Source organism: Chrysemys picta, chromosome 7, assembly GCF_011386835.1.
Source record: "Chrysemys picta bellii isolate R12L10 chromosome 7, ASM1138683v2, whole genome shotgun sequence".
Taxonomy (NCBI): Eukaryota; Metazoa; Chordata; order Testudines; family Emydidae; genus Chrysemys; species Chrysemys picta.
Genome location: NC_088797.1, coordinates 70,281,239 through 70,290,975, shown reverse-complemented (window position 1 = coordinate 70,290,975; position 9,737 = coordinate 70,281,239). Strand labels below are relative to the sequence as shown.

At 41.6% G+C, this 9,737-nt stretch overlaps 1 protein-coding gene across 5 annotated transcripts in view; it reads right to left on the bottom strand.

Annotated features, from left to right (window-relative positions):
• Positions 1-3,901: 3,901 nt before the first annotated feature.
• BMS1 (BMS1 ribosome biogenesis factor) overlaps positions 3,902-9,737 on the bottom strand; it is a 43,192-nt gene continuing 37,356 nt past the window's right edge. For all 5 annotated transcript variants that reach the window (XM_065551743.1, XM_008170526.4, XM_042856160.2 and 2 more), the window contains exons 19-23: positions 9,136-9,258; positions 7,823-7,970; positions 6,633-6,808; positions 5,508-5,669; positions 3,902-4,451 (exon numbers count right to left, since the gene is read on the bottom strand). In XM_065551743.1, coding sequence (XP_065407815.1) covers positions 4,221-4,451; positions 5,508-5,669; positions 6,633-6,808; positions 7,823-7,970; positions 9,136-9,258 — 840 coding nt within the window. In that variant the 3' untranslated portion in view covers positions 3,902-4,220. The remainder of the gene's footprint in view (positions 4,452-5,507; positions 5,670-6,632; positions 6,809-7,822; positions 7,971-9,135; positions 9,259-9,737) is intronic.

Genomic DNA, 9,737 nt, shown 5'->3' with positions numbered 1-9,737 from the left:
AGGTCAACCCATGCTTTAATTACATCAGGAGGGTACTGTGTTTTAACAGTCTTCTAACAAGGTAGTTTCTTCAGGAAACCCCTGTACTGTGCTTAAATACTGCATCCATTAACTAGGTTTGCTCTGCCATGTGGATGGAGCTTTTATTTCATAATTTCTTGTCACTACAGAGTAGCTCTCCCATTTTAAAAACATAATGGGTATAAAATAAAAATCTCCCAAATGCTGGTTGGGACTGAAATGACTCCTCTTGGCTTCAAACTTACATAGCTGGATGCATCAATACAAATGGATTTCACAGCACATATTTTATTCCATCTCCCAGAGCGTAGTTTTTCCTCAGTGTGAATAAGTCATGGTGGTGAGCTGCAGCAACTTGACATTTTTAAACTAAGGAAGACAAGTGGGAGAGATTCTCAAAAGACTCAAAGGGCAGTTAGCTGCAATTTGTCCACTAGAAAATCTGCCTTGTAGAAGAGAACTTTCATCAGCTGACCTTCTGCTTCCCAGGACATTTAAAAAATGCTACCTCCTCTTATTGTCCTCATCTAGCACAGGCCTCTACTGTCCTTTCACCTTCCCATCACTGCTGAGGCAAGAACCGCCCCCCTCCCAACCCCCATATACTGCAGCCTTCCTCCTGCTCCTTCCACATCTAGCTCCCTCATTTACTCTCCATCCATTCTCATCTCTCATTCAAAATGATGCATTGCCCAATCCTCTTCGTTTGCAGGCTCTCCCTGCTATTATGTCTATTGTCACTTTGTGGGCTGAATCAGCCCTGTTGTATCTCCACTGAAATCCGTGGCTGAAGGTGGCAAATATCTTGTGATCATTAGCTCTGTGAAATACTTTGGGTATACTTTATTATGTATAGCCTCCTTCAGGGAGAGCTGGATGGTGTATTGACTTGGAAGTTTTGTATGTGGAAAATGTGTAAAGGGATTGTTGTTGTTTTTAAGATTGCCTGGGGATTAGACATGAGCAAAATTGCTTGTTATTTGTACCTCCTGTGGCATTCACTATGTTCACTCAAGATAAGAACAGCTGCAGACCATTGTTCTGCCACCTGCAGGAACATTGCCAATGATTCTTTCAGATAACTCTGGCTTTGTTGTATTCTCCCCACTATATACAGTATTACCAAGACATTATTCTTGTGACAGGGATAGTTCTACTCTGCTTACCTTGTAACAATCTTCGGAGACACGGAGGAGGCGGATTGTTTCAGGTAGGTGAATGTGAAATGTGATCAGAGCCTGGTCAAGCTTCTGTTCATTACCTAGTACAGTGCAAAGAGGGGATGTTCACGAAGACAGATCCTACCACACACCCTCCTGGAACCATCTGCAAATACCCTGCCCTATCAGGTATACTCCATATTTGATAACATGCTAGATAAAGATAGAGTCAGTTTGTCAAACAGCCCCATAAAAAGGCCATTTTTTGCTGACTAATTTTGGGCCAAATGTTCTCACCTCTGCTCAAGGGAGCCAAGAGAAGCCTGGACCTATGGATTCTGGCCCATAGGGCACAGAACGGGTTGGGGGAACAACTATTCCATGATATGCCCCCACCAGCCCATGTGGCAGGGGTTTCACAGAGTTCAGGCTCTGTATTTGGGAAAGGCCAGGCTGGAGCGGGGGGCTGGCTGGGCTTTGCCACCTTCCCCCCTCTCAAGCCCAAGGGCAAAACCAATGAGAGTGAATGCTGAGTGAGGAGTAACATGTCTGTGCACCTTCCGCCAGGCTATGACAGCACAGCGGAGGTCAGGGGAGCTAGGGCAGTATGCTAGCGGAAAGTACATTAGCTAAGGGCGGGTGCAGAGGCACAAAGTCTCCACAAGGATCATCTGTGTTCAAATGTCAAACTCCGTGCCCGTTCTGAACAGGAGCAAAACCAACCCTTCCCCCCCACCCCCTGGAGAATCTGGAATAAACTCCCCATGTACAAATCTTGGGCGTTCCCCTTCCACTTTGGGGGTTACTCCAGTGTCACACAAAGCCATTCATTTCTCCATGCCCAGAGAATGACCAGCAGTTTTGCTCATCTCAGAAAGCTTCCCAGGTGTTCTCATAGAACTGGGCCAAATCACTCTCAGCTCAAATCCACCAGCATCAATGGTGTCGCACCAGGGACCCATTTAGCATTTAGCCCCACTCTAGCATTACAGGATGTTTGAGAGCAAGCCACTTCCCCTTCCTATTCCATGGAGAGAAAACTAAAACATTTGAATGTGAAAAACAGGCCAAAGAAGTGTATTAGAGGCCATTATTGTTATTAAAAACAAATATTTTCCAGTCTTTCTGAATGAAAACCATGTAGCTGCATGCGACCAAGACTCTGTTCACTTTTGGTACATAAAAGTATTAATGTGATCTCCTTGCTGTGCAAAGTCTGTATTATAGCCATTATTTTCCATGGTCATTTTAATCTATACATTGTGTGTCACACTTCCCTCATGTTATAGGCAGGGATTTATAGGGACCTACCTTAGAGCATCCTAAATCAAAGCACAGGAACAATTAGCAAATGTATTGGAACCTGGCCAGACTCTCTATCATCATAAAAGTGGGGGATACTGGGCCCCCTGAAGTCCAAAACAATGAAAAAAAAAATCTGCCTTGATGGTTACTTAATATGTTTCCCCTCATAAATTTCCAAAATAAAAAGGCTCTACTAGTGATTTCAAAATAGTTTTTTCTCTGTTATGGAGGAAGTTACACTTTCATAGTTAAGGTGGAGTTGAGTTTTCCACTTAAAGCAGTTCTACCTTTTTGTTTCACATGGATATAACTTACCCTCCCCAAAAACACATTTAACACACAGATGTTACATCAGTTTAACTTAAAGTTATTTTTAAACACAGGTCAGTTTAAGAATGATTTATCACAGGGTAGTTTAAACTAATTTAAGCTAAATTGATTATAAACCAGGGGTTTGTATTGATGTAAAGGGAGACTAAACAGCCTTTTGCACCAGTTCAATAAAAAAAATACCTAGTTTTTATGTATTGCTTTTCATCCATAGATATCAATGTGCTTTATATAAAAGGTGCATTAAGGGTGTTTTCAACAGTTATGCTAACTTGCGGGGGGGTGGGGGGGGGGAGAGGGGAGGGAAGGATGATCCACACCTTTTTGCTCCCAGGCAGACAGAGTCCCAAAGTACTTACACAAGTTGTGGAGTATGCATTCACGGTTCTAGCCACAGTCCAAGTGGACAATGAAGAACTGCCCAAATACTGACCAGGGGCGGGATGCAGGTGAATCATTTTTTCTTTTGAACACTTGGCTTTGAACTACAGCAGAAGGCATATGGGAAATACTTCTGCAGTGCTCAAGTTCAGGAATGCAAGACCCAGATATAGGGAAGTGACTACTTCCATGGAATTTACTATAACACCAAAGCCAAATAATGCACCCTGCCCTTTCCAGGACGTGGCTGTTGTAGAGTAGTGAGCTTCCTGCCTTTTCACAGTAGCTCTGCTGCAGGGCAGAATTAGGAAAAGATTAAAGGCTTGTTTACACTTAGAACGCTACAGAGGCACGGCTGCGCCGTTGCAGCACTTCAAAGTAGACAATACTTATGCCAATGGGAGGACCTCTCCTGTCCACCTCCCTGAGAGGCGGTAGCTAGGTCGATGGAAGAATTCTTCTGTCAACCTAGTGCTGTCTACACAGGTACTTATACTGTCTTAACAATGCCACTCAAGGGTGTGGATTTTTCACACCCGTGCCATGTAGTTATGCTGACTTAATTTTCTAGTGTAGACCAGGCCTGAGCATTACCAACCCAGAGACAGATTCTGACACCCTTATTTACATTAAGTAGCACCTTACTCCGGGAGCAGTCCATTGAAATCAAGGTAGTCCATTCATAAATGAATGACATTCAATAATTAACATTAAAATAGTTTAATGGTTGCTTGCAGAGCATGCAGTATTGATGTAACTGCACGGAAATACAAAGGAGACAGTTCTCCAGTAGATATGAATTCCCCCCCACCCCCCAAAAAATAATTTACATCTTTTATTTATATGCATTTCCAAATGATAAGAGGTCGTATTAGTATTTTTTTTCCCCTTGTCTTCTCAATAGCAAGTTCAATTTATTCCAAGGCATGGTTTCAGATATTGTCTTTTGATTTGATGTTTGTAGGTACTGCATAGATAACTATCCTTCAGTTCCATTTGAGATCTGATGAGACCTCCAGAAACTCACTTCTCTCTCTCTCCAGATCCCTTCAAGCTTGACTTCTGCCTCTTTTTCTCCTTCTGTCCCATAATTCGAAAGAGTTTTTTCTTGGCTTCCTTTTGCCTCTTAAATTTCTCTTCCTCCTCCTTGTTCTTCCTTTTGAGGTAATCTTTAAGGTGCTGACGATGGTTTAATTTGGCCTTCTTTATTTTGTAACTATGCACGGTACCCAAAGCAGTAAGTAGGGCTGATATCTGATTGAAACAGAAAACAGAGTTAAATATAGAAATAGTTACATTTTGGGTGAGCCACAGAACAGCCTCCCAAAAGAAAGAACAAATTTAACCCCTGGGAAACCATGAGTTAAAGATATTATTTAATGAACAGTGTCAGAATCAGAGACATTGGCAAATCACTTACTCTCACTGTGACTCTGTTTCACCTTTGTAAAATGGGGATAATTACCATGCCGAATCATAGGAACATTAAGAGGCTTAATTATCATTTATGAAGCTATTTTGAGATCCTTGTATTGAAGGTATTATTGAAAAGTGTTGTGCATCATCATTATTATAAGATTATTTAACTTTACAGGAAGGCTAAATTGAAGTTTACATCCTCCCGTTCTTACAAACCCTCTACCTTTCCCCAAATCCTGCATCAATTTCTTTATTTGTGTTCAAAGCCTCTCTTTACTATTAATGGATGGCAAACATAAGAGCAAAGAGAAGCAGGCAATTATATACCTAAAACTCCCATATGGTGCAATAACTGCACACCATTGACCTAAACATCTTGAGAACACAAGGACTAGGACAAACACCTCTACCCCGATATAACGTGACCCAATATAACATGAATTCGGATATAACACAGTAAAGCTGCACTCGGGGGGGGGGGGGGGGGGAGGGGGCGGGGCTGTGCACTCTGGTGGATCAAAGCAAGTTCGATATAACGCGGTTTCACCTATAACGCAGTAAGATTTTTTGGCTCCCGAGGACAGCGTTATATCGAGGTAGAGGTGTACTAGGAGAATTGGGGAGACATACTTTTGCCATACATGATCTACTACAACAATTCCTAGCAACTATCTGCTCTGTAGTCTGCTCAGGACCAATTCAGCACAGAGCTCTGGTATGTACCATATACAGAGATGGAATGATGGCTGGAGGCAAGATATAATCCCAGGAACAAATTTTTGGCAATAGCTGCACATTTCAGTGATCCTAAAATTAAACTGAGAGTCACACATGATGCAAGCAACACCATCTTAAACAGGAAGTGTTAATTTCACAATAAAACATATTTACCTTCTTTTCATGAGGCTCCCTGATAACCGCTGGTCTCCACTGGTCCTTCGTAGGCTTCGCTTTCTTCTCATGATTCTTAGGCTTGTTCTTAAATGGCAGTGCCTTCTGGAGTGCTTTAGGAATGTGGAGCTTATTGAAATGCTTCTTCTCCCTCACTATTGGCTTAAAAAAACAAATCACACACACATAAGAATCATATTTCTATAACACTTTTCCTGTGCACAGTACTTTACATTGCAAATAAAATTAGTTCTCTGTCTTTCTTGCCCTTGGCTAGGGATGATAGACATAGTATAACACAGGTGAACCTAAGGCTAAGATTTTGTCATGGATATTTTTAGTAAAAGTCATGGACAGGTCATGGGCAATAAAGAAAAATTCATGGAAGCCCGTGACCTGTCCCTGACTTTTACTAAAAGTATCCATGATAAAATGGGAAGGGGCTGGGCAGCTGAGGGGTAGGTGGGAGCTCCAGGGTCCCCGCCACCCCTGGGGGGGCTCAGAGCTCCAGGGCCCCCCTGCCTCTGCCATGGTGGTTGGGGAGCAGCTGGGGTCCCTCTGCCCTACCGTGGGGGCCGGGGAGTTGCGAGGTACCCCACTGCCCATGATGGCTCGCTGCCTCAGGTGGCGGGGATACCTCACAACTCCCTGCCACTGCGGGAGGCTGTGGGACGCTGTCTCTCATTACATCTTTTGGATGAGATGTAAAACAAAAGCCCTTATCACTTATGGGTCTTCAAAAAAATCTTATGATGTGGTTTTACGAGATTATAGATATTAGCTTTGCCATCTAGGACAAATGTCTTTGTGGTAATTAAGAAGTCTGCCTATATCAACCTCAATGCCATTTTATCTGGATGTCCCACTGGTTCTCCAACTTTTCATGGGTCACTTTGTAAATTCTCATTGATCCACCATCCAACTCAACACCTCGATCCCCCACAACTTGGTTCTTGCTCTGCAGACCACCCAAAAAGGGCCATGACAACTATTCTGTGAGTGAAGAGATGTACACATACAAACACACACTTATGTACATTGCACTTAATTTTACACTGATTTTAGGAACAGAGGAGGTCACATACACATATTTTAACTCACAGATTGCAAGAATATAAAAGATACCTTATAAAGGGAATCTTTGTTTTGCTTCAGTCTGATGCCCCGTTCGTGCCTCAGTTGGCCAGTTGTCTTCATTCCTGTCCAAGTATCTTTCTCACCTGCTGGCTTCAGCAAGGATGTTACTGGGTTATAGAAGGCTGGGATGGAAACAGGATACCAAGTCCGCATAAAGACAATATCTGAAAGGAAAGAACATGATCACTTAGCTTTTGACAATGTGGTTTACTGTATCCACGCTACAGATAAACATCATTTGAATAAGGAAGTCAACTGAATTACAACCCACACTCTAAATTAACTTCTATTTTACAAGAGGAGCACTCCTCTTATCCTCAGTCTTTAGAACATCAGGCAGAGCAATGCATGTATTAATACCTCTGGACTCCTCAAAACCTGCATACAAGTTACACAAAGAGAAGCATATTCCTGAAGAGTCCCAAGTTGAGTATCACTGTACTAGATATTCCTACACGATTAAAAAACATATAATGATCTACAGCAAAGTAGGTCACATATAGTCTGTGCCTATCAACAGCAGCATGTCCAAATTAGTCTTCCCTCTACATGTTTTTCAAAGCCAAACTATATGCTGCTATAATTTTCCACTAGCACAAATTCAATATGGTGTAACTACAATCATATGAGAACAGAGCATAGGGCACAGTGACCTGATGCACATATCATCCAACTTCAGTCAAGTAGGGAATCCCCAGCAGATCACTAAAAAATTAAACATCTGCTTTGTAATCACAAATCAGACGAGAGAAAAGCTTCTGATTCAGGGCTATCAACTCTCCCCTGATTCATAATAAAAATCCCTTTCTAGCACTCACACCGCTATATACAGCATATGCTTGAGTTCTCTAGGCAAACGGAGTTCTAAGTTCTCCAGAATATAGTTTACAAAACAAACTAACACTGAGGGCAGAAATAGGTCACTAATAGACCTTCATCTGTATTTCCTATTATTCTCAGTAATAGCATCATTGAAAAGAACCAAACAGTGATTTTTTTCCCAACTCTTTGTCACACACACATTCATCAACACGTAATAAATAATCAAAAGATTCTGTTCTCTCTGAATTCACATTTAGGTTATTAGAGAGTCAAGAATACAAACGGTGCTTCCATACTTGGGGAAGGAGGAGGAAAGGCATGGGATGATGATCTCTTATTTGGGGAGTGCTACTCACCACTCATCAGCAGCTTGTCTTCGAATGTTGCCCTGAACGCTCCTTCAGGTTTTCTAAGAGCCTTTTTGATCTGTCCTCGAATACCACTCACAGTGCGAATGGCCGCCCCTTCAAATTTAGCCACTTCCAATGGAGAATTGAACATTCCCTGTGAAACACAAAGATTATAGACCATTTATTAAAGATGGCATGAATAAAATACAATCCCACCACTCTCTATACAGACTTGTGTAGGCTACAAAAACACAATCATCCCCAAGCAGTTTATCATAAACAGGAAATTGGGATCATAAAATGTTGTTCTTAAATTTATACGGTCACTGATCACATTAAGAATCTATGATGGTGATTATTTTTTTCTTCTAAGATAGTCATCTAATTTACACCATATAAATAGAGGTAAAATTTCTTAACAATAAATTCAGGTTTTCACCTTTGCACCCACCCATCTCAACCATGAACATGTTAGAAAGCATCTTCCCATTTCTCCTTTGAAGATTTGTTTGCCATAACATAACATTTGGCAGATGTCTTGTAAGCTGTAATTGCCTTAAATTACTGGGGGGGAGGGGGCAGGGGGGAGTACCTAATATAATGCAGCATTCTAGGACATGAGTTTCTGCATTTATAAAATACAACAAGTCAATGGGACTACTCATGGGCTTAAAGTTAAGTGAGCGATTGAGTGCTTTGTTGGACTGGGTGCAGAGCGCTCAGCAACTTGCAGGCTCAAGCCCCAAGTCCCCTAACCTGAAGCTCTGTTTCCCTGATTTAGGGTAGCCTGCAGGCTTCACCAAAGTGGTTTGGCTCCTTAGAGACTCAGTCTTACACCACCTCCTCCCCCAGCCAGCTCCACAACTGTACAGGAAGTTTTAATTTCTGCAGGAGCTCAGCTTCCGTCCTGCAGTTTGTAAATGCTATAGGACCAAACCCTGCTGGAGAAGGAACAGACTGGGTTAATATTCTGCTGAGATGGCAGACACTGGGGAAGCTGGCCAACTGATTATCCACACCCCACTTTTACGAAACCCGCTGGAAGACAGTACTGTATTTGGCACAACAGAGTTTAGAAGAGTGAGGTTTGACTAATGGACGTAGTCATAATAATTTATATTCCCTGTAAGATACTTTTACAAAATGTATTGAATATGCTTTAAAAAAAAATTACAAGGCCAAAAACCCTATTCAACATCCCTAACTCAGCAAAATTCCCATTACTTTGAGACTTCTGCCTGAAGAGACTGATGAACAGAGCCCAAAGTTGCATTTCCTTCTGACCTTCATTCTAGCAGGATTACAGTATACACACATACCTTAATAAATGATGTGTTTTTGTAAATTTTAAATGGGAAACCAGTCAGCTTTAATTTCTTCACAACTGTTATGGATTTATCTAAATCAAGCACGACTCCTGTGGCAGCTATCCGGAAATCAGGCTGAAATGTACAACAGTATAGATGATTGATAGATCATTAAATGTGTACAACAACAATCCTAATGCAGCGACTGAAGATCTCACTTGATAGATACTATTTCATGACATGTCATAACCAGAGTTCACAGACTGTACAACTTCAACAGTAGCACTGCAGCATGGCAAACTAAAATCAACTTCATGAAAACTGGCTGAGTTACTGCCAATGTCACATCCCTAGCACCCATTAATGAGCTATTCAGAATGGCTATTCAAATGAAAAAGTCATCTTTAAGATTTTTTCCCCATTTTCTACTGTACTCTGCACTCCGTTTCTTCATGAAAAAGAATTTTACATGCACACATGCAGAAGGGCTCAGAGCAAAGGGACTTTGTGTACTGTAATAACAATCATACCTCTCTTGTTGAGATATGAAGATATCCTTTAAATATTTAAAAACCAAACAGAAAGGCAATATAAAAGAAGACACACATGCACTT